At 41.6% G+C, this 25,669-nt stretch overlaps 1 protein-coding gene across 1 annotated transcript; it reads left to right on the top strand.

The window, feature by feature from the left end:
- Window positions 1–12,677: 12,677 nt before the first annotated feature.
- On the top strand, window positions 12,678–24,063 carry PENK (proenkephalin). Its single transcript, XM_035125646.3, has 4 exons — window positions 12,678–13,236; window positions 13,347–13,475; window positions 14,618–14,758; window positions 21,801–24,063. Exons 3-4 carry the CDS (start codon window positions 14,621–14,623, stop codon window positions 22,461–22,463), a joined length of 801 nt encoding a protein of 266 aa, XP_034981537.3. The 5' UTR covers window positions 12,678–13,236; window positions 13,347–13,475; window positions 14,618–14,620; the 3' UTR covers window positions 22,464–24,063.
- Window positions 24,064–25,669: the final 1,606 nt, after the last annotated feature.

Below are 25,669 nucleotides of genomic sequence, written 5' to 3'. Positions count from 1 at the left end.
GACTCAGCAGCAGTTAGCCCCCAAGCGGCTCTTCTTCCTGTTGAGTCCTGGATTAGCTCTGCTGTGCCACATCATTCATGCCTCTCGTTAACACCAGCTCTCCTTTCATAGTGTGCCATGATCCAAGGCATTCATCACAGAACCCATTAAACACACTACATTATACAATTTTAAAAGCCACTAAACAAGTGCGTACAAATTGCAAATACAATCATTCTCAGCGAATACATTTCAGAATTCTGTCAAAACAATACATTAATTCTTCACTAAAGTATCATCAGGAATGCCCTCTGGAACTGAAAAGGGAAACCAGCCAAAAATTCATTTTGCTGGCCTGTGAATTATAGTAAAATCATACAGCTGCAATGAGAGACATCAGCAAGTAATTCAAGAACTTGAGTCTTTCATTTGTGCCATCCATTTTAAAGCATTATGATTGAAGCTTGAAGATTAAAATGACAACCACACAGATAGCACTGTAGATGTTCCTTACCCAAGTTGACACATAGAGATCAGCCTTTTTTTTACCCGTCAGGTCAGGTCCTCGGCACATCATCATCATCACCGCCACTGATTTATTTATTGCCTCCTATACCACTGTCTCACGGCAATTTACACATAAGATGGTTAAAAACTGTTAAAAACACAAAAGAGCTAGTAAGTTTATAACAAGACTAAAGCCATAACAAATAGACACTTGTGGTAAGGGCTCTTTTATCCAGCTGGGAAAGCCTGTCAGAACAGGCATGTCTTCAATTGTTTCCAGAAAGTGCAGACAGTGGGCACTTGTCATCTTCCACAGAGCAGGGCCTGCCACACTAAAATCTTTGCTACAAGTTACTGCAAAGGGGGTTTCTAAGATCTTTGGAACTTGCAGGAGAACCTCTCCTGTAGACTGTAGTGATCTAAGAAATGTGATTGGCTGGTTGATATTTTAAAGAACAAGCCTGCCATGTGCCTCTTTTAAACGTGTATGCAGCAATCCACAGCAGTCAGTCAGCTCACAGGCAGGCAGCTTGCAAAGCCCCACCACTATTGATTCCTCCTTGTGCAGTTCTCAAGGAAAGCATCCAGTAATTAACCATGCGGCTTTGGACTTAGTGCATTGAATTTTATGCATCTGGGTCATATTTGGATATGTTCTCTCAACTTGAATGGCAATGGAAGTCAAAAGATGAGACTGTGCATGTACTAGGCTGGCATGCCAACCCTCCCGTCTACACGACAGTCTGGATTACAGAGAAAATAACATCCAATTTGGCTCACCGTCATAGATGTTATTTGGATGTTGCACTACACCAGAGGTTGCCATCCTTTGGGGCCATTGGGTACATTTGGAATGTTAAGAAATGGGCATCAGAGATTCCGCAGGCATTGGTCACAAAAAGGTTAACAAAGTAGCTTGCAAATGAGATAGGACCACAAAATGGTGCAGGCATGCCCCCAATCAACCATTCCCATCAATGGGGGGAAGTCACCTACATCAGCCACTGCTTCTTACAGAGAAAAAAACTCTGTACCACCAGAAAGGAGGGAGAGAAGGAGGGTGTCCTATCCTGGCATCCAATGGAATGTGGGCATTTCAGTGGGGTATGTTCAGTGTAGGAGAGGATGAGTTAGTGCAAACAAGGCTGAACAGGAAGAACAAGTAGTGTTTTGCACACTGTGGATTTCTGTGGGGATATTTGCCGAAACCTTTCCTGGGTGCCATATCCCTGCACTATACGCAATGCTATCAGCAAGGTAAACTGCTTTGAAACCCTGAGAGCTTTCAGCACAAACCCCATTAACCTTTGACTGGACTGCTATTAAAACCAAGTGGCATGACAGCAAATGGGCAAAGCCCAGCTGACATATGGAATGCCTTATGTAATGACTTCCCTCTGGAAGTCCATCACAGGGACTATGCTGCAATATTCGGAATCAAAAGAACTATTTTCTCCTTCCTTGCCTCTCAAGCTGCTTTAAGCACCACCTTCTATGTTGTGACCGTGTCATTCCTACAGGCAAGGAAATTGCCTGTAATCCAGTGCATGCTAAACATTGCTCCAGAACAATCTGCTTCTTAGGTAGCATAGGACTCTTTTTGTACTTTCCTTCCTGCCATTCAGCCGTTTGGGTTTGAAGGAAGAGCTGGAATTATCATTGCTGCCAACACATTAGTGACTCACTTCAAGTAATGTAATTGCATTTTTTTGAGGTGAGTACATGATGTGCCAGACCAGATCACAGGGAGATGAAGCCCCCCCCACTTGCCAAGCTCCATTATGATCCCTCAAAACCCACTCAACCAGTGCTGACATGGGTGTTGAAGAGAGCCACCTGATAACCTTCAGTCCCAGTGGCAAGAGTTTCTTTTTCTTTCTAGGGAGTCATGGCCATATATGTAAGTTGATGAGCATAATAAACCTTATGATACAATCCTCCAGCAACCTATCTGAGCACTTGCAGAGCCACTTTCAGTGATAACTGGGAATTTCTCAGTGACTTTGTTTTCAGCCTCTGTCACCATGAGAACATTAATCCCCAGGTGGTTTCTTATGCAGCAGTACATAGGGAAGAACATTGAGTTAAGGGTGTTTCATAGCATAGCCAGGCTGTCACACTGCTCATGTTTTGTCTTTTCATAAGCAGTAAACAATATGTGTTGAACTGTCATATATCATGAGCTGATCAGGTCTAGCGATCAACAGTTCAGCAACATGTAACCTATGCACGTACACTGTGCCACCTTGAGTACATTTCTCATGATAACAGTGAATAGCGTAGGCAATCAGTGAACTTCGCTGGGGGGGAAATGAAATCTGTATTGCTGAAAGAAACTTCTGCCATTTAAAAATTCAACACTGGAAAAAGACACCCTCAATCCTAAAACCATCATTGATCTACTTATTCAATGTTGTCGTGCTATTTTTGAAATGATGTTTTTTTAACATAAATGTAATTAAACATCTCTACCTTGTACAACAAAGTATCTTAATTCACACCTTTCAAGTCTTTGTAGAATGTCAAGAACTTGGTTAAAACCAAGATACGGTTGATTAACTGTGTTTTACTTGTCTTTTCTTTTAAAATACGTTTACAATATTTTTGTCAGGAGGCTGTAAATATTTAGGCTGCGGTCCTTTCCACACACTTACTGCAGCCCCTATTGCATTTTCTGCCAACCCTCTGCTGTAATTAAACTTCTGAGGAGATGAAATCTACCAAATTTCAGGCTAATAAGGATGGAGGGGGTGTAGTGCAATAGTTTTGTTTTAAGTTTCAGGTTGCTTTTAAGAAAGAATATACCTTTAAATAAATTAAAGACTGGGTGAAATTTTTAGGCGTACTGAGGTGAAGAAGTCTCCCAGGTTTCAGACAACTAGGTGAGGATTGTTTGTCCAAGACAAGTGTGGGAAACTTTTTTCTCTCCAGTTGTTGGTGGCATGCCAATTTGGCCCTGCAACCATGGGTGCCCAGGGCCATGGGTGCCATGCAGCATGCATGGCCCTGGCACTGAAATTTGTGGGTGCTTGGCCCCATTGTGGGGAACTTTGTGGGTCCTTGGGCACACAGAGCCCCAGGGAGTTGGCACCGATGGCTCCCACCATCCCTGGACATGCTTGCTGTAGCTAATGGGAACTCCGGAGGTTCAGAATTGTATCAGTTTGGGGCTTGTGCGACACTGAAACTAACAACCCTCTGAAAACCAGCCTGAAGCTTCAGGACCAGTCTTATTTGCTTTGGACTGCTTCAGACATGAGCCATTCCAAATACATCCAAAGCAAGTGCTTCAGTTCAGTATCTGGTCATCATCTAAAGTAGATGCACACCCCTGATATCTAAGGGTTAACTTGGTGTATCAATTGTCCAAGATGAGCTATAGATCCTTGATGATATGCTGTTGTGATTTCAGTTATAATATGTAGATGACAAGCTGTACTCCATTACTTTCTCTGCTGGGCCAGTTCTGCAGCAAGCAACTTGGTCTGGGTACCATAGAATCGTAGAGTTGGAAGGGATCTCAAGTGTAATCCAGTCCAAACCCTTGCTATGCATGGCCTCTGCTTAAAAACCTCCAATGAATTAGAGTCCACAACCTCCTGAGGGAGTCAATTCCACTGTCATATAGCTGGTTATGGTACTTCCTGCCTAAGTGCACAATCTGTTAAGGTCGTATTAAATCAAAATGCAGTCTAGTTTTATCAGTCTGTTTCTTCACTTTAATGGGCAGCATGGTGTGAATTGATATCCAAGGAACTGAAGTGAATGTAGCTGATTTTAAGGTTTATCTCCAGAAGATAGGCCACATTTATTTGTTTGTTTGTTTGTTTGTTTGTTTGTTTGTTTATTATGCCACCCTTCATATGAAGATCTCAAGGTGGTTCACAGCATAAAAATAAAAGATCAAACAAGAAAAGCAAACAAACCAATAAGCCCACCTCCCACAAACACATGGTGTGCTCTTCATACACTGTGGAGGTATGTGTAGCAGCATGAAAGAGCATTTTGTGTGAAGCTGGATAAGTATCCCAGCTAACACTCTAATCCCATTGTTTATGCTAGTCAATAGTGCTTTTCACTCACAGCCACAATCTTATCCTTAATTTCCCACTAATCCTTTGACTCCTGCATTATACAATGTAATACATTTCATATATCACATGGACTTTAATCCTTTTCCTTTTTCAGAATTACAGCTTTTAGTTTGCTCTCAAAAGGAATACATGCCTTTGGGTTTAAAATAATTAATGTTTCTGTATGCAAACTCAAACTGTATTCTAACCATTAAAACCCAAGTGCTCTTTGTTAACTGGAAATATGTTCATCAATAAATTGAGCTGCAATGTAAACTTAATCACTAGCTTATGATTTTTTATTTGGCTCTCAGTATTTATATTTATATTGAAATCCTTTGTATGTGTTTATATAATGGTGTGCCTGTTTATATAAGGTGTCTAGAGTGAAGACAAAGGACCCATTGTCAGAGTATGGAAAGTTCCAGAGCAGGAACGTGCATACTAGCAGGTCAATTGCCAAATTTTGATCAATAATCGTTGGAAGCATGCTGCATTGTACTCAATATACATTTTAGGTAGGATTACTACCTATTGCTCTGGCCTTAGCAAAGAAAGAGAATCCAAATGGGAAAGGAGCTTAGGTTGCCTGCAAGTTTACAATCTACTGCTTGATCCTTTATGCTGTCTAGCCTCCCTAGTGTTTGGGGAGTATCATTTTTGTCTCAGAACAGACATCTAACTGCTTAGAATCATAAAATCATAGAATTGGAATGGACCCTGAGCTTCATCAGGCCCAACCTCCTGCAATGCAGGAATCTTTTGCCCAAAGTGGGGCTCAAACCCACAACCCTGTGTTTAAGAGCTTCATGCTCTACAGACTGAACTATCCAAGGTGTGTATTATCCCTACACACTTATACTGGGCTTCTCTTCAAATACCTGAAGGGGTGTTACATAGAATAATCCTGCCCTTTGCTGTCCCAAGTTCTCGTGGTCTTAAATTATAGGAGGGCAGATTATGGTTCAGCATTAGGAACAACACCAGTTTGACAATGGAACTGCTGGGATTAGGATTTGGGCTGCACAACAGGATGAGGCTGGGCATCTATTGGGGGTGCCCTAGCTCTGGATTCCCTGCATCAAGCAGGGTTAGACTATGTAGCCCATCTAGTCCAGCACTCTGTTCTCATGGGAGCCAACCAGATGCCTATTGGAAGTTTACAAGCAGACCCTGAGTGCAAGAGTGCTCTTCCCCAGTGGTGGACCTACATTTTTGGGGTCCCAAAGCTTGAGCTGTCATGAGGGCCCTTTCACAACCAGCAACAAGATCTGGCTAACAACAGATCACCACAACTGTGCCACTGTCTCTCAAACAAAATAATAATCAATTTGAGTCGTTCGACTCAAATTTGGTCTACTAGACTTATTTAAAACAAAAAACAAAACAATGCTGGCTAAAATTGCTTATGGGGCCCCTCTGGAATTAGGAGCCCTGAAGTTTCATCTCCATTAGTTTCCTAGTAGATCCATCCCTGCTCTCCCAACTTCTAATTCCCAGTAACTGGTATTCAGAGACAAACTGCCTCCAACATAGACATCATGGCTCCTCAGACAATGAGAGTGCCCAGTGTATCTTCAGATCTGGACTCCCTATTCATCTCAAGAGAATAATCAAAAACCACTATCTTCCTTTTAAAAATATTTCTGAATATATGAGCACTAATGTTTTACATACAATATTTTTTACATACAACATACAAACAGTGCAGTCCTGTACATGTCAACTTGCTGAGTTGAATGGAACTTATTTCCAGATAAGTGTGTATAGGATTGCAGCCTGAAAGAATATGTAATATATAAGCCTGTCACATCTTCTGTTGTTAATATAACACAGCATCTCATGGGCGTAATGGGAACATTGATGTTAGGCATGCCTTCATTTTATAAGGGTGCCATCTCCTCAGTCAGTGGAATCTAAATAAGAAAGGAAACATGTTGTCAGGTTTCCCCACAGTTGTTTTCAGTATTTCTCCTTCTGTGTATAAAACCCCAAATGCAATTTATCATGATGGCAAATATTGTTTTTACCAAGGAAAGCATACACAATGTGGATAGATTTTTTTTGTTATCTGCAATATTCATTCCTTTGCAAAAAGCATTTACAAGCAGAGGCTCATTTTTCTGTGCAACTACCTTCATGAAATGAAAATAAAAGAATGCTGCTTTATTATCTGAAGGAAATATATTTGAAGTATGTCTCATCTATTATATGTATATTGAATTGGCTGGAAAAATTAGCTTTCCCCTTGCCCCTGATACTGACATACATAATTTTTGAACTACATCTCCGCCCTCCCTTTTAATAATCTTATGTAACATATATATTACATTTTATCAATTACAATGTCTATTTTAAACAAGAATTCATAATAAGAGATGTTTGGCTATGGTACTCTGGGACATTCTACAGAAGCCCCCTTGAAATGAATGAGGCGGCTCTTACCTCAATATATTCCACACTAAACCGAGCCTGTAATTTGAAAGGCCAATTCAATCAGATTGTAAATTATTGGGAAAGTGGAATGATAGTGCTACAGACAATTGGAGTAGGCTCTATTGGGTTAGATCAGGCATCCCCAAACTGCGGCCCTCCAGATGTTTTGGCCTACAACTCCCATGATCCTTAGCTAACAGGACCAGTGGTCGGGGAAGATGGGAATTGTAGTCCAAAACATCTGGAGGGCCGAAGTCTGGGGATGCCTGGGTTAGATGAACCAATAGCTTGACTTGGTATAGAACAGTTTTCTATATAGAAATACATACATGTGTTTCTATAAAAACATGAAAGTGCCTTGTATAGAGAGAGTCACATGCTTGGTCCATCTATGTTCAGTACCAGAAGACCATTGGTCTACCTGCCTCAATATCTTCAGTGTTGTGATTCTGCTATGTCTTAGACAGGTCCTACTATTTGAGATCATTTAATGCCATTATGATGATAAAACCTACAACTTCTAAATCATGTGCTGTACTTATGGCATTGCTCCTTGAAATATACATGCCCTTGCACCTACAGATACGATATGATATGATATGATAATCTTTATTGTCATTGTCTAATGCCAACAACGAAATTGAACATCTACATCAAACTTACAACAACCAACAGCCTACTATCCAAAAAAATTACATATCGACCCGCTACCCATCCCACCTATACATAAATAACCCCCTAAAACGCTAACACCCCTCCTGATTTACCCCCTAAAACTCTGATGCCCCATTATCTGAATACAGACCCTCCCTCACAGACTGCCTTTTGCTGCATTCAAAACCGAAATCGCTCTTGGATAGAAGCTATTTCTCAGGCGGCTAGTCCTGGTCTTTATGACCCTATACCTCCTTCCATTATTATTATTATTAATAATTATTATTAACAATGACCCAAACTTGTTCCTTACTGCATCGTTCTGAACCAGTGCCAGCGCTTAATAAAGAAACTCTCTTTGCTCTTAAGAACAGGGTTCTCAAAAGCTCCTGCAAGGAAGTGAGTGCCCTCTAGTGAGCGAGTCTGGCTGAGAATAATGCAGATCGGATGCAAGGTACACTCAAGAGGTGCCTATGGCAGTGAGGACAAAATGAAGTGAGACTCATAGCTGCCAAGTTATCCCTTTTTTTCAGGGATTTTCCATTATGCTGAATAGGCTTCCTCGTGAGAAAAGGGAAAACTTGGCAGCTATGGTGAGACTTTTCTTTTCATCTCTGTTCTGACAAAGAAAAAAGGGTGGGAAAGAGAAAGCATCATAACAGAAAACTTTAAGAAATGCTCAGTGTGCTTCAGCATATTATATACTTTTCTTAGGAGCAACAGAATATAACTTGTGCTAACTCAGTAGGGCATGAAAGCCCAAAAGCTTTGTGTTTTGAGTATCCCAAGCAACATTCCTTTGACCCTGAGAAAGGTATAACCCTTTAAAGAGGACTGGATCAATTCATGGAGTATAAGGCTAGCCATGATAGCTGTGTTGTAGCTCCACAGTCAAAAGTGCTGGGGTCCACAAATGGGGAGGGGACTGTTGTGCCCAGGTCCTGCTTCCCGTAGCCACTTAGAAGCCACCTGGGCAATTATGTGGCATATAAATAAATTGGCAAGCGTGAGGAGAACAGGATGCTGGAGTAAACAGGCCTTTTGGCCTGATCTACATAGCTGCCAAGTTATCCCTTTTTTTAAGGGATTTCCCCTTATGCTGAATAGGCTTCCTCGCGAGAAAAGGGAAAACTTGGCAGCTATGCTGATCTAGCAGGGATCTTCTTATGCTCCTGTGTATAATATCATAATGCAGTGAGCCTTTCATAGTTGATGTCAATGTTTCCTATAACTCGACACCGTTCATTATTTGGTTTTGTTCTTTTTACTTCCACCCACCTCCCCTTGCAGGTTGTTCAGAGGGAATTTAAAGCAAGTGTCACTGGCAAGGTGGGCTACACCTGCTGATCTTCCCTCTTCCACCCAACTATCAAAGCTGCAGGGACCCTGTCCTCTTTTGCATCTGGTCACCCTCCTTCCTGTTGCGTGGCATCACTCTCTTTTTCTGCTAAAATATCTAGCCACAATGCTCCAGTAACCATTTTCTTTTGGATGCGAGTGTGTTTGTTTGTTTGTTTCAGTACCGTACTGCTGCCTGTATCCTTGACATTCACTTTTTCCCCTCCTCGGCTGTGGAGCAGGCTCAGGAGCCATCTGTTCCTCACAGTATTTGCCTGGATTCTAATAAACACAGATCAAAGCCATCAGAGGCAGTGACTATGGTCCTTTGGGTGGGGGGTGGCACCTTTTCAGACATAGCCTGAACATAATGTATACAGTACAGAGGACTGAGTTAAGAGATCTATTGTGGCATAAGCTTTCTTGCAACTGAAGCCCACTTCATCGGAGGTGTGAAATGTGGTCTCTGGTTGGTTGACATATGAATATGGATGGTGGGTGGGATGAAAACAATGAGGCCATGATAGCCTACTTCGAGTCTCTGATTTGTCTATGCAGAGCTCAAAAATATATGAGATAATGACCATTCACAATAAAAGTCATTATAGTGGGCATTATAACAATATTGGAGCCCATTTTCAGCTGACCTAACATATCTGTCCTGCCACTTTTAACAGATGTGTTGACATCGAGTAATTTCAGAAGTCTAGGACAAGGCATTTCAATGCAAGAAAGGGGACAAAGACCAAAATGATGCTGTCAAATACATTCCAAAGTAAATTGCAAGAAATTGGTGTGCTTCCGTTCTTCCGTTTGGTTATTCATTTGTTTGATTGTTCATTACACTTATTTCCTGCCTTTCCTTCGGGGGGGGGGGGCTCAAGGCAGCATACATGGTTGGTTCTCTTCTGCACTCCCGCATTTCATTCTCATCTTACCCTGTCAGGTAAGATGAGAGAAAGTGAATTTCTCAAGGTGATCAGGTGAGCTCCATGGCTGCGGTGGGGATGTGAACCTGAGACTTTTAGGACCAAGGCTGACACTCCAACAATTATACCTCATTGTCTCTCTTTTCTAAAGACCATTTCCTTATCTTTTAAAAGACTTCATAAGAACTATAGTGATGTTATCAAACACAGGCCTTATTTTAAGCAAATGAATTTGTACTTTCAGCATCTATGCCATGTGTGAAGATCCATTCAATTGTTTATAACACTCAGGTTATAGAAACACTAAGCTGGCTGGGATATTAGACAACACATTATGAATAATAAGCCCCTGTGGTCTAAAACACAAGAGAGAGGGTGTGCTGTCTTCCCTAAGTACCTCTTCTGCTTGTTGGGGATGCATTGCTACAAACATTAAAAATAATCTTTTCATGGGATTATCCTGCTTCGGCCTGAGCACTGAGTTTATTTGCTTCCCACTAATAACTGATCTGAAAATTGTTTCAGGATCTTTTAACAACATACCTTTTTAGGTGTACACCTAAAAATGTAATGTGCAAATCTGTTTCATATAGAGAGTAACACCTTTGCTTTGTTTTGTTACTCTGTAATGTGTACAACATCTTTCAGTCCATGGATCAGCTCACATCTCATAGCTCTCAAACACTTTATATTTATGGTTACAGGTAGGTAGCCGTGTTGGTCTGGATCGAAGTAAAATAAAAAAAAATCCTTCAGTAGCACCTTAAAGACCAACTAAGTTTTTATTTTGGCTCATACCAAAATAAAAACTTAGTTGGTCTTTAAGGTGCTACTGAAGGAATTTTTTTTATTTTACTTTATATTTATGATGGTGGTTGGTTGGTTGGTTGGCTTGCTGGCTTGCTTGCTTGCTTTTCATGTCATCTTTTTAAGGGCCTCTGCAAGTGCTCTGGGAGTTGTTCAGATTCCTTGGAGTCTGTTTAAATAACAAGAAAACCTGTCTTCTAACAGTGAAAAGCCAGGTGTGTTAGAAGTTTATTAAAATCAGTCACTCCTTACCTCCAAATGTTTTCACCTCTGTTGGTCTTCCTCAGTCCTATTCTCTCGCCTTGTAGCCTACAAAAATCCACATGAAATTTGTTAATCCAGACAGGGAGAATTTTGGAAGATGCTGGACCACATGAAAATCTGATATATTCTATGCCCTATACACACACACACACACACACACTTACTTCACTGTTAATTAACTCACCAAATTGTTCAAAACCAGTCAACTGTCGTCCTGATGCTCCCTTTTTTGGAAACCCCTCCACACACCCCACCTGTCATACAATTTTGTCTCTCTGCAGCAGGTATCTTTGTGTCTTTTCCTAAGGCTGTGTACAAACCATACCTTTTACAGCACATTTAAAGCACGCACACCCCTCCCATAGAATCGTGGGTGCTCTAGTTTGCCCCTCACAGAGCTACAATTCCCAGCACCCTTAACAAACTACAGTTCCCATGTTTCTTGGAGGTGCAATATGTTAAAGACCGGCAAGGCTGAACCTGGCGTAAATGCCAACTATACCAGTTGAACTCAGCAGAGTAGCGCAGGCACAGCAGAAACTTCTTGGTTGCAAGATGAAGGCAAGTTTCAGGAACACAGGAACTCACTGCAACTAGTACTGTGTAACTATTTACAGCTTTATTTACAAGAACAAAACAACAAACAGTACATAGATCGGTACTTCTCTCTATCTCTCTACAACACAATAACCACATCAGAAACACACCACCAACTCTCCACAAAACCCCACAAATTCACCCTTAGTCTAATAGGGTTACTGCACCAATGTATGGATGGGGCTCACATAGGGAACTGGGCATCCTCCTCACCCATACACACCTAGTGCAGACATTTAGAGCATCATGTTATGCATACTTTCACAAAGAAGACTGCATGTCTTTGTTTTCCTGAGAATATAACAATTATATACACAGCTCTGGCATAAAATGGGTGCCTGGCATAAGCATTTATGCTAGGACTGAATGGGATGCAAAGCTGTGTCATACTACAGGGAAGCAAACTAGATGGTTTTAGCGTCCATGCACCATTCAAGAAGCAGCTGTGAAATTGGGATGGTTCCCTCCATGGCTGTTTTGACACCAGAGTGCTAAATCAGAAGCAGGGTGGGGTAGTTCTCAAGTGTTTGCCTGCGACAGAACCTTGAGGACAGATGGTGGAGCAGGAAATATATATCAGATAAAGCACAAGCTTTCTAGAGGGGTCTTTTTCAGAGTGGCACCTCAGCTATGTAGTAGTCTCCCCACACAGACTCACCTTGCACCCCAAATCCTTCTGTATCACCCAGGATTTAAAATTGTGTTTTAAATTCGGGTTGTATATTGTTTATGCTTTTATGTAAATTGGTGTATGTTTTATGCTGTCTCTGTGGGTGGTTTTTTGGTGAATTGTGCTCTTTTATTGTTCCTTGCTGGTTTCAATCCCTACATGTTGTATTTTTAATATTGCTTCCTCTGTAAGCTTCGTTTTGCTTCTAAGCTTAACCCAGGGAATATTTATTCATAGCTATTGATGAGCAGCTGTATAACTAGGACATAACTGATGAACTAATTGATGGGCAGCTGTATGACTTTAATGAACATATAAATATGGCTTGGCAAACTGTTGAGCACCAGAGTGACGTTCCCAATGGCATCCCTTAGCTATGATCTGAGGAACTGATTCACGTCCAACATCCTCCCTCGACGGTGGACGACTCAGGGTCAGAGCCTTCGAAAGCGGGAAGAGATCTATCCTGCCAACATCCACTCCTCACAGCTAGAGGGGAGAAAAATATGACCTCAACACGGGGGGGGGGGTGCACCCGTCCCAAGTGGCAGGCTGGAAGTACTCGTGTCCCCGCGCCATCCATTTTTACGGAGGGGGAAGCTACCTCGGGGTGAAATGGATCCCTGAGGAGGGTGGGGAGATGGGGGGACGGCCGGTGAGTAGTGCATCTGCCCACCCACGCCGGGGGAAAAGCGAGTCGTGCGTCGTCTGTTGGCCTCGGGCAGCGTGCGAGAGCCCCCTTCCTCCCCCTCCCCGGAGTGCCAGGAGCTCCTACTGGATGTCGTCGGTGCTGCGTCACATGGAGGCTGGAAGCGATTGGGGAAAGCTCGGCGTTTCTCTTTTTTGACTAATTATAAAGTCGCTCGCTCCACTTCCCCGGGTGCTGACTTTGCTGGAGAGCTCCCGAGCCCACGGAACAGACCAGCCTCGGGAAAGGTTAAGGCAAGGAGCGGCTCGTCCTAGAAGTTCGCATCTCGACCATGTAAGATCTGCTGGAGCTGGCCAGCCTCGAGGGAGCTGTCCGCAGCGCGGCGTTGAACTCTCGTCCATGCCTTGACTCGCTTGTTTTGTTCTCTCTCTTTCTCCCCGCAGCTCCTCGACAGCCGCCTCTGCGCTCTTCTTTTAAAAGAAGAAGGAGAAACCACCGAGCGAGCTTCTATAAACTTCAGCGGAGCAGCTGCTCACTTCGGTAGAACGGCCAGGAACCCTCCAGGAGAAGAGGTAGGGGGACGGAGGGAGATGGGCATCGAGGGGTGGGAGGGGATTCCTCCTCAGCCTCTTTCCAGCAGCCAATGTTCACTCTCGTTTCTACTTGTCTGCTTAGTGCAGGGGTTAGAGAACCTGCCTTGCATTCAGAAGGTCTCAGGTTTCCACCCCCGGTGTCTCCAGGTAGGGCTGGAAAGGACTTCTGCCTGAAATCCTGGCTGGCTTCTGCCAGCCAGGGTAGGCAACACTGAGCTGGACGGAGCAGTATGAGGCAGCTTCCTATGTAAAGCCATGGGAATGGGTTGCATGCTTTTGCTGATGCTGCAAGCTTTGCCATGAACGTGGATCAAACTCTGTTCTGTCACCAGTGATGTGCTCCCTTTCCTTATGGGACTAACACCACAGACTAACACCACAGTTTTCTTGCCTTCTCTTGACCTGGTGGCCAGGACCAATGTTAGTCAATATCTCTTCTTCCAAACTCCTAGGCAAGGTGTCTCAATTTAGATACCTATTTAATAAACCCACTTTACTTGGGCTTTTGTGATATAGCCATCAGTGTGATTAAAGAGTAGCAGAAAGGATCAACATTTCCCCTTCCGCCCAAGGGTATGTCAAATGTAATTCTAAACAGCATTAGGAACCATGTATACAGAACCAATGAGTGGTGATTATTCCAGGTTAATTAATTTTTGGAGGAAGGCAGAAATGAAGGGATTCAACACATAGTTCTTTTAAATGCTTCTTCTTTGCTGGTCTATGACCGTAATAAAGATATTATTATTAATGCTTCTTCATTCATTGATAACTTTCAGGACCCTACATGTTCAAATGAAGCAGCACAATTATAAATCAGAAATGTGGTCCCTGGACTATGCACTCTACCGGTAACTTTCTGATGTGCAACATTAACACATTAGATTTAAAAGAGCTTGGATAGATTTTAATGCTTTGGTCTTCAGCGTTCTTCCTTGGAAGCACCTGCTTGATTATGAGCGGATTTGTTCAAATTCATGGTTGTAGAGGGTGTCGTTGGTGTGTGATGGTTAGTGCTCTTTCACCAAACTTCCCTGTGCATATCAATTTGGAACACAATGTATGTGCCTTGAACTAGGAAGCAAGTGATTAAGTTCAATTATCATTTTTTCTTTTTGCAGACCATGACATTTCTTCTGAGGTGTTATTTCTTGCTCTTCGCTCTTAGCACATGCCTCATCCTTACAGTTCAGGCAGAATGCAGCAAAGACTGTGCATCTTGCACCCACCGATTGGCATATCATGCAGACATCAACCCCCTGGTAAGCAGAATTTAGGCTTGTTTCTGAAGAACCCAATTAATTTATTAGCCAGTTAAGAAGCTTATTATTACTCACATTCCTTCTCTATCTATCGCAAGGTGGTGTACAGTAGAGATGTACAATATATAATAAATAACAACAACTTTAAAATATTTTAAAACAATACAAAAAACAGAATATGAATTTTGAAAAACTAATATAAAATAGAAATTATGAATTACCATGAAAAGCTCTGCTAGTGCAATCAGATTACAAAACTCAAAATTGTGTGTATCTCTAACACAGATTAGCCACCCCCTAATGCACTTTAGCCACTCTTGAAGGGCTGTTAAATAACATTGCGATGTAGTTTTTTTACATATGTTTGTGTGTAATGTGTTGCTTCCAATATGTATAAGTGAGCCTGACTACAGCATCAGAGAGAATGAGTTATTCTGGATTAACAATGCACAATACAAGCATGTACAGTAATTGTATATGCCCTCAGAGACATATACCTTTCCTCCAAGGAGCTTAAATATGCACTTCTTTACCCACTAGCAGAAGATTGCCTGAAACCTGATCTTAGTGTAATTGAAGATCATATTGAATACTTAATATTTAGAGTCAAATTATCTATGCTTCTTTGATAAATTAATAATAAATAATCACAAAACCTGTCATATTGGTTTATGCTACACTTCTGTACTTAACACTACAGACATACCAGCTAGTTCAGCACCTTGGAGAACTCCCACATTTCTCATTGTTCAAATACTAGATCTAGCTTGGTTATGTAATCATGGAACTGATGAACATAGAAAATGAGGCAGAAGGAATAGGATTATTTTTGCTTACGTAAAGTATGTAAATTGGGCATTTGCATCCCTAAAATTATATATGGAATCTACTGTTTTTAAGACCAGCATGAACACTGAAGACTTCAATTCCATTCTTCATTATTGTCTCCCAGTACAATACTTATCCCAGAGTTATGGTCGTCGCATAATTAATACCATTCTTGGGTTTTGTAGCCTCTTCCTGGAGCAGGTTATTTTGATCTGCCATAAGTCTTTAGGCACCATCAATGAACTAATTGGCCAAGGTGCATATAAACATGATTCAGGAAAATACAGCAGGCAGGCACAGTTCAAAAATGGATGGTTTCCTTTTAGAGCCCATTTAAACTTAGCCTTTGATTTTGCTGGAGAATGTATGCCTTTCCTATCAAATATTGCTTGCCTGAATATCTGAAGGTTTATGTGTTGTCTGCTTGAGATCCTCAATGGTACGGAGTGTTTGGCGTAATCAGTGTGCATGGGTTCATGTGGACTCATATTGGCATTTGGCTCTTCCAACTCTAATGCTCAGATCCGTAATAATGCACAACTAGTTCCATTTGCTCATGAGGCATTTGAACTTTGGTGGCTCAAACTGCAATCCATGCCAAATGGCAAGCCAGTTTTGAAATATATTATTTAATTAGGTATTAAATGCACACCCCGCCTTTTCTCCAAGGAGCCTAAGGTGGTATGCATGGCTCTTTCATCCCATCTCATTTTATCCCACAACAGCCTTGGAGGTTGGGTTGGGTTGGGTTGGGTTAGGTTAAGATAGGTTAGGCTGAGAGGTAGTACAGGGTCATTGAGTGAATTGCATGACTGATTGAAAATTTGAGCCTGGTTTCCAAGCCTTGCGACAACCCAAAATGAGATGAGCTTCAAAGGGAGCTTTTGATGTGGCATGTTTCACAGCTTCTGGTCTTCAAAAGTAACATTTTTAGAAGCCCCATGGGGTGCACAAAAGTCCTTCAACTCCCCTATGTGAACTCTTGATTTCTAACCAAATCTTCTAGATGGGAACCTGTGGGACAGCCACAGAGAGAAGGTGCTGGAGACAGTGGTGATGCAGAACTGTTTTTGAATGTGGAAATTAGGCATCACCGGGGAACTGACGTTTAACAACCCCATAGAAAAAAAATATGAAGTACCATGTTGCTTCATCTCCATGTACATCAAAGGGAATGGAGGTAGTTTGTCTCTTCAAGATTCAAGAGTGCTCCTGTAATTTTGTTAGGCTCTTATTGTTGTGCTTTATTATTTTCTTCGTAACTGCATATATTGCGGGATCATAACAAGGATCCAGAAACATAGGAACTTGCAACTAAAAGCATTACTTAAGTTCAGGACTCTCATTATTTTGACTATATAAAGTTGAAATCCTGTACCCCTGGGAATAAGTCCCATGCATACAGTGTGATTTACTTCTGACTGAGTAAACATGCATACTAGAACATTAAAGATCCATGAAAAAAGGTATGGTCACATCAGATCACTTGTTTTAGTACTCACTGGAAACTCTTAACAACTGGTGGGCTGTACTGCAAATTAAATACGCCATGTTCTAAATTTGTTTCCATTTTAAGCTGTTAACAGATGACATATTTTGACAAAATGTTTGAGCTGGCATTAGATGAAGTACTTTGTACATGAATAGAATTGGTTTTAACATTTCTTTCTGCTATAGTGTTTGATACCATCAGCTTTATTAGATAATCCACTATAAATCACCCTCATTAAGATTAGACTGAAGAAATAGAAATGTTAATATGGAATGATATATTACTTGTGTTTAATTTTTATGTTGAAATTAATAGGATGTGCTTGAATTTGGGTGGAAATCAAGTGGCTATTTATTTTAGTTCCGTGTGCATTTGAACCTATGTTGTTTATAACCATTGTATAACTGTTCTGTCTTGCCTGAAAGAAACAAGGGGGGGGGGACCCAAGGAAGTTAGACAGCATAAGGTGAAAAGGTACCTAGAATTACATATAAATATGTTGTAACTCTTTGAAAAGGAATGGATTTTGAAGTGGCTATATGTTTTCCAGATTGTTCATTTATACATGCAAATGACAGCTCTATTGGGAACAATAGTAGATGGAGATGGTGATGATAATGATTAACATTTGTAACCAATAACCCACCCACCCCATCCTCCCGCCCACTGAAAAAGATGTTTACAGTCACTGTTAGGACACTTACTTTATTCCAGATATTCCTATTCAAGCATGAACAGCTTCTATTTTGCAGGTGGGGGGCAGGCGGTGGCTGAGTATTAACTCCCCTTGTATCAAAAGTGTGCCACAGGCAGCCTGGGATCCTCCTTGCCTCCTTTCCTCTAGATTCCATTTTCAATCCAACCAACAATTTTAATCAGAACCCTCTGAGATATTCATTACCAGCACACACTATTCGAATTGTAATACTATATACAATACGTTAGCCACCCTTTTTACTCACATAGATGACACTGGCTGCATCCCAAGGGACTGGGGAACAGCCATAATAGTCCCATTCTATAAAAAGGGCAACAGAAGGCACCCAGCGAATTACAGGCCGATCAGCTTACTAAGTGTGACTAGTAAACTTTATGCAAAGAACCTCCTAAATAAGTTTACAGAATGGCTAGAGAAGGAAGATATCCTGGCAATAGAACAAGCAGGCTTCAGACCCGGCAGGTCCACGATAGAGCAGTGCCTAACGTAACAACATCTCATAGACAAGTATAAATCAGGAGGGCAGGGCTCATTATACGCCGCCTTCGTAGACCTAAAAGCAGCCTTTGACACAGTTTCCAGAACTAGGCTCTGGGACAGACTACAGGGTATTACCATAGATAGATGGCTTCTGCTACTAATTCAGGCACTGCATGCAAACACGGCCCTTAGAGTCAAGTGTAGCCGCCTAGGACACCTAACAGACCCCATTAAAACCTTCAAGGGAGTCAGGCAAGGGTGCCTTTTGGCCCTTCTACTATTTAATTTTTATTTAAATAACCTAGTAGCCGCACTCTCTGACTTAGAACTCCATCCACCAAAGCTCGCAAACCGGCATATTTCAGTCCTGTTATATGCCAATGACGTGGTAATTCTATCTAGAACCCCTATTGGACTCAAAAGGGCACTAAGAAAGCTCGCTGTATACTGTGAAACTGAATGTCTCAAAATCAACTATAAAAAAACCAAGATACTACCCTTGGGGGGGGGGGAAGCTGGGAACTTCAAGGCCACAAATTAGAACAAGTCACAAATTATAAATATCTAGGAATGGTGGTACAGGCCTCAGGAACCAACAAACTTCACATAAACTCTGCAGGAAAAAACGCAAACTGCATCCTCAAATTTTTTAGAGCCCAGGGGGGCTTTTTTGTCCCCACAGCCCTCAAACTATACAAGGCCAAAACGCTGGCACAGCTCCTTTATGGAGCCTTTCTGGGTTCACCTTCCTCTACCTTCTCCCCCCTGGAGTGCATTCAATCCAAATTTCTTAGAGCTCTCCTACAAGTCCCCAGATGTGTTTCAAACGCATGGGTTAGACTAGAATTGGGAATGATGAGAGTGGAGGCTTTCATCTGCCTAACATCAATCTACAAATGGCTGGCATTGAATCTGCTCCCTCGAGGAATAGCCACATTGATCCTCTGCGAGCAGTTCCAGTCAGGCTGGCTGACAGCAGTCTTGAACTCCCTCCAGAAGCTGGGTTTCGCTCCCCAAGCCCTTCTAAGTCTGGGATTGGGCCAAGCAAAAGCCACGGTGAGACAAAGAATCATAGACACTGAGAGACAACAGGACTGCTCAAGATGCCCCTACTATAAAATTGGAGAAACTGAGAGATATATAGCTGCTCCAGCAGCTTACCTCTTCTTTCTCCTATCCAAAAACACAAGAAGGGCTTTTACACTCGCCAGAAGCTCGGCTCTGCCCTCACTAGTCCTGGAAGGATCCTACAAAAAAGTCCCATACACTCAAAGACTCTGCACCTGTTCATTGGGGGAAATAGGAAGCCCAGAGCACCTGTTTTTCAGGTGCCCCTTCTATGAAGAGGCATGTAGTGGGACCATTGATTCCATGCTGGTGAGGCTAGCTGACCTCCTGGAAAAGCAGAAATTTGACCTGCTCCTGTTAGGCAAAGATCAGAAGACGATCCGGATGGTCGCCAGATTCGGTGTTCAGATCTGCAGGCATAGACCTTTCTCCAGATCCAAACTAGTTCATTAGAAAATCCCTGAACTTGGTTCTGCGAGCGACCCAGGGTCAGCTCTCTGCGACAGCTTATCTTAAAGTTTTTAAATATCTATCTGCTTATTGCATGTATAAACATTAATTTTACCGTTGTTCAATTTTTATATGTATGTTTTGTCCTCTAGGATTGTTCCCCCAAATGTGTTTTTATAAGCTGGTCTCCAACCGTAATAAATAAATTATTCATTCATTCATTACAAGCATGTATTGACTAACATTTCAAACAACATTTTGCAAACCACTGCTCAAGCAATGAGCTAGGTGTTCCAACCATCATGTTAGATATACTAAATGGGGATTCTGAAATTTGTTATCAATAGTAGACATTTTTGTTGTTGTTTAGCTTTAATATGGATGTGCTGGCATGATTTTTAAGAAGACTTTTTGGTGCATTGGGCTATTTATTTTTGTGCTACAGTGATTTTATTTATTTCTGTGATGTATCCCTGTTCTAAATTTTGGAAAGCCTTCTGTGATGAAATTATACCAAAAGGTTTGGTCTAAATATGCAAAAGAAAACAAAAAATAATCCTTCCTTTGAATGAATAATGTATGGTTCTGTTGAAAAGATGCTTGCTTCCAATACGGTTGTATTAACTGGCTGGTATAGCAACCCTGTGATCCCCATGCTATGTGAGTACGCAGCCAGAAGTGCCCAGTGCGGGCCATGCATGCCGGCACGATGATGCGTGCATTTACAGCAACTTAAATTTCAGCAAATGAAATGGTGTAGAGCCGCTGTGTGGAAGTGCTGCTTCAAAAGCCAATCCCTTCACATCAGAGCCTTGTGCCAGCCACATGCTCAGCAGTCCCCACCCACAAGGTCATGTGTTACCTGCTTTGTTGTTGGCAGATGTTGGTGCATGCTCTAGTTATCTCCCGCTTGGACTACTGCAATGCGCTCTACATGGGGCTACCTTTAAAGGTGACCCGGAAACTGCAATTAATCCAGAATGTGGCAACTAGACTGATGACTGGGAGCGGCCACTGGGACCATATAACAGCGATCCTGAGATATCTGCATTGGCTCCCAGTATGTTTCCGAGCACAGTTCAAAGTGTTGGTGCTGGCCTTTAAGGCCCTAAACGGCCTCGGTCCAGTATACCTGAAGGAGCATCTCCACCCCTATCATTCAGCATGGATACTGAGATCCAGTGCTGAGCGCCTTCTGGCGGTTCCTTCATTGCGAGAAGTGAGTTTACAGGGAACCAGACAGAGGGCCTTCTCGGTAGTGGTGCCCACCCTGTGGAATGCCCTCCCATCAGATGTCAAGGAAATAAGCAATTGTTGTTGTTGTTGTTGTTGTTGTTGTTTTCTGTTAAATGTTTTTTTTAAAGATGCTCCTGGTCCTAATGTGATTTCTTCATCTAAAGAAATTCAGAGTTGGCCACACAATCAAAGGCATGGCACCCACCCCACCTCATGCTGCTTTGGTGGACAAATGTTTCACCTCTGCACTGAACATGCAAGTACATATTTGACCCTACATTAAGATGCAGATAGCCAGTCTCACTGTGTGCAGCTCCACAGAATCAACAAATGTAAGAAAGGGGTTAAGGACTTAGACTGCATGTAGTCCACTCACATTTGCTATCTGCTCTCATTAGGTTTGCCAGGCTCCCCTTCTTGTAACAACATTACATATTGCCATGCAATCTCTGGCTCTGTGCCTTGTAATGCATTTCATCTTTAATAAATAAATGCATTTTGGGGGAAATGTGATTATGCATCTCTTCTTGTCGATGTAAATCCCACCACAAATCTCAAAGCAATGCTAAAACAACCCAGGTTAATGGTTCCCAGTGAGCGAAGTATTTCAGAGAAAGATAAAAATAGATAGTTGTGACATTTCCCCCCCTCCCCCATTATAAATAACTTGGTTTATATTCTAACATATGGATTTCTAGTATTGCTGCTTTTAACAAGGCAAAAAGAGGTCACAAATATGTTCTTACTTTGTAAATCAAACTATTTTTCAGGCATGTACACTAGAATGTGAAGGAAAGTTGCCCTCTGCCAAGGCCTGGGAAATCTGCAAAGACCTTTTGCAACTGAGTAAACTGGATACTTCCCAGGAAGCCATTGGTGCCCTAGGGGACAACCCAAAAGAACAGGATGAGAGTCATTTGCTAGCCAAAAAATATGGTGGCTTCATGAAAAGATATGGTGGCTTCATGAAGAAGATGGATGAACTCTATCATACAGAACCAGAGGAGGAACCTAAAGGAGGAGAAATCCTTGCTAAAAGGTATGGAGGCTTTATGAAGAAGGATGCCGAAGATGATGCCTTGGCTAATTCGTCTGATCTGCTGAAGGAGCTTCTTGGAACAGGGGAAAATGCTGAAACTGGGCATTATCGGGATCTGAATGATGGTGAAGTCATCAAGAGATACGGTGGCTTCATGAGGAGCATCAAGCGCAGTCCTGAATTGGAAGATGATGCCAAAGAGCTGCAAAAGAGATATGGTGGCTTCATGAGAAGAGTGGGGAGGCCAGAGTGGTGGCTGGACTACCAGAAACGATATGGTGGATTTCTTAAGCGTTTTGCCGATTCTCTCCTTCCTTCAGATGAAGATGGAGAAAGTTATTCCAAAGAGGTTCCAGAGATGGAAAAAAGATATGGTGGATTTATGAGATTTTAATTACCTTCCTTTTGTCCTTTTGGTCCCAAATCAAAGACTGCTTCATGGATCATAATTTATTGTCATGTGTTGCTTGTACTGTACAGTTTTTTACTGTCCTAGTTTATAATGCAACCGCTGTCTGTTATTTCAAGTTCTGTGCTCTTTTAAGTCAACAAATAACTTCTGTAATGACTTCTAATTTGTCTGTTGTACTTTTCATGCTAAATCTATTTTAATTACCATATCCATTTCTTTAAAACAGTGCAATTGCTTAGTTGTATATACAATAAATTGTTCATCCTAACTGCATACTATATCCTGAAGTATTATTTTCCCAACAATCATTACAATTCATTTTTTTCTGCACATGTGAAATGGAATTTATTCCCCTCTTCTCTCTCTCTCTTTCATTTTAATTTTTCAAATTTATTTTAGGAAACTTGAAGTGAATATTCACTACAACCATCTATGCCACACATACACATTAAAGCTCTAGAGGATGGTCAGTATATAATAATTTGTACACCTTGTTTGCAAACCGAATTACCAGTACACATCCCCATTTTAAGAAAGAAATTATAGTCTCAAAAATTCTGAGGACTTGCTATTTCTCAAATTTAACAACCTTTAACAGAATTCCAAAGCAGTCTAAATCAATAGGGTTTAAATTAAGAAAAATGACACCAAACCGCATTAGTTTGGGATCTTCCCATGTTGTATGTGTGCAGAAATGGCTCTGATGGATCTTGAGCTCAGGTTGCAGCTGATTACTATTACTATTTATTAAATTTGTATACTGCCCTTCATGTATAGATCTCAGGGCAGTTCACAGCATAAAAATACAAGATAAAAACACAAAACACATAATAAAAACAAGACCAAGAACAAAACTAACCAATACCCCCTCCATAGCTGCCAAGTTTTCCCTTTTCTCACGAGGAAGCCTATTCAGCATAAGGGAATTTCCCTTTTAAAAAGGGATAACTTGGCAGCTATGACCCCCCTCTCCCCCCACCAACCTGCTCTCACAAACATTTAAAAGGGTATAGGATGTTAATCAGCTCAAGGCCTGGTTAAAGAGGAACATTGCTTCGCCTTCTTGGAACTGAATTAGCCTTTCATCAGAATTATAGGAACTCATAGGAAGCTCAATATCTCTCAAGAACTATCCCAAAATGGATCCGACATTGTACCGATCTCTACAGTTTGCATTGGCCTTTCAAGATTTGCTTTTCTTTGGTTTTCTAATTACTTTCTTCATACATGTTCACCTCATATATGAATATATGTGAGTCTATCGCACAGGCTTATGTCGCTTTAAACAATGGACTAAATTCCTTAAGAATGAAGGTAAAGCTAACCTGGTCACTCACTAAAGTACTGTCATTGTTGCCATTCTAATTTTGTTTCATACACCCCATGGCAATCAAATAGCAGTAAAACGTATTAGAATTGGTTTCAGGAAGTAGTTCTTCTGGGTCTTTGTAGTGCACAGCAAATAGCGTAATTTACACTATGATTCCTTATGAGATTGGCACAAACACAAGGATGAAAAAAAAATTAAAGACAAGACTGTGTAGCTACCTGTTATGTACTGAGAATAAAGAGCATGAAATTCACTCTCGACTCTGAGTATATTTCACTACCCCTAATTTTATCCTCACAATCGGGTCTAAACCACTGAGCCTAGGGCTTGCCTATCAGAAGGTCAGCGGTTCGAATCCCCACAACGGGGTCAGCTCCCGTTGTTCAGTCCCAGCTCCTGCCCACCTAGCAGTTCGAAAGCACATCAAAGTGTAAGTAAATAAATAGGTACCACTCCAGCAGGAAGGTAAACGGCGTTTCCATGTGTTGCTCTGGTTTGCCAGAAGCGGCTTAGTCATGCTGGCCACATGACCCGGAAGCTGTCTGCGGACAAATGCCTGCTCCCTCGGCCTATAAAGGGAGATGAGCGCCGCAACCCCAGAGTTGTCCGCAACTGGACCTAATGGCCAGGGGTACCTTTACCTTTACCTTTTAAACTTGACTGAGAGACTGTGATGAGTGGAGAATCACTGCGTGAGCCTCATTGATGAAAGAATATGAACCTGGGTCTTCCCAGCCTAAGCCCAACACTCACATCATTCCACTACATACGCTCCATTCACTTTCAGCAGGGATGAGGATCCTGTGACCCTGCAGGTGTTGTTGGGCTCCAACTCCCATCAACCTCAGCTACCATCAGCCAAAAGCCATGGGTGATGGGAGTTGCAGCCTAGGAAAATCTGGATTCCACTTGCCTGCCTTACAGCATCCCAATCTCATTCTTTTCCTACACAATGAAAACTTGTCTTGCTTAGTTGTTTTCCTCCAGTTTCTTTTCAAGCTTTTCTCCAGCTGCAGGGCATCTGCTGCATAAACGTTTCGTGCATCACTCCTTTCCCTGCCCAGCCCTTTTGAACTGTCAGATCTTATCTCGTTTCTTCCTTTCACAAAGGGCAAAAATCACAGCTTTTTCCATATGTTTGACAACACGGTTTATAATGTTTTAAGGGGAACATCTTGTAATAGTGGATTAACATGGAATGTGTCAGAGAAAAGGAGGCATCTCTGAGTGAATGTGGCAGCAGTTGTGGAAAGGTTGCATGTAGTCTGTATTCATTTGAAGACATTAGGAAAAATATTTAAAGTTTAAAAATCATAGTTATTTTAGGGAAGCTTTTAATATTTGATTAATTATTGTATTTTAATATTTTGCTGGAAGCCACCCAGAGTGGGTGGGGAAACCCAGCCAGATGGGTGGGGTATAAACAAATTATTATTGTTATTATTATTATTATTATTATTATTAATGGTTAGAAAATCAATAATTTTTTCCTCTCCTCATATTTTTAACTTTTTTTAAAAAAAATGCATCTTTGTTTTAGAAGAAAACTCAAGGTAGCTTAACATTACAGAATTAAACACAGCACAAAAACATCAATAGAACAATAATATCCACACTGAAACAGCAATCAATAAAACATCCACTAGAACAAGGTCGCTGATTATGGATAGGTTGCTAATTATCAGAATATAATCAGCGAACAACCACATCTTTGCCAAATAGCATACAAATAAGATGATCATGATTGTGATGATAACATTGGCAGTTATGAGGTCTGGGGCAGAGATTCTAATGAAGGGCTAGGGAACTTGTGGCTCTCTGGAATTGTTGGGCTTCAGCTATCATCAGCTACAGCCAG

The sequence above is a fragment of the Zootoca vivipara genome, chromosome 8, assembly GCF_965207765.1.
Source record: "Zootoca vivipara chromosome 8, rZooViv2.hap1.1, whole genome shotgun sequence".
NCBI lineage: Eukaryota > Metazoa > Chordata > Lepidosauria > Squamata > Lacertidae > Zootoca > Zootoca vivipara.
This window is presented reverse-complemented; position numbering and strand designations above follow the sequence as displayed.

Coding starts and splice junctions, on each gene's coding strand:
- PENK (XM_035125646.3), top strand. CDS start 14,621: ATGACATTTCTTCTGAGGTGTTATTTCTTGCTCTTCGCTCTTAGCACA. Junction 14,759..21,800: donor ATGCAGACATCAACCCCCTG/GTAAGCAGAATT, acceptor ACTATTTTTCAG/GCATGTACACTAGAATGTGA.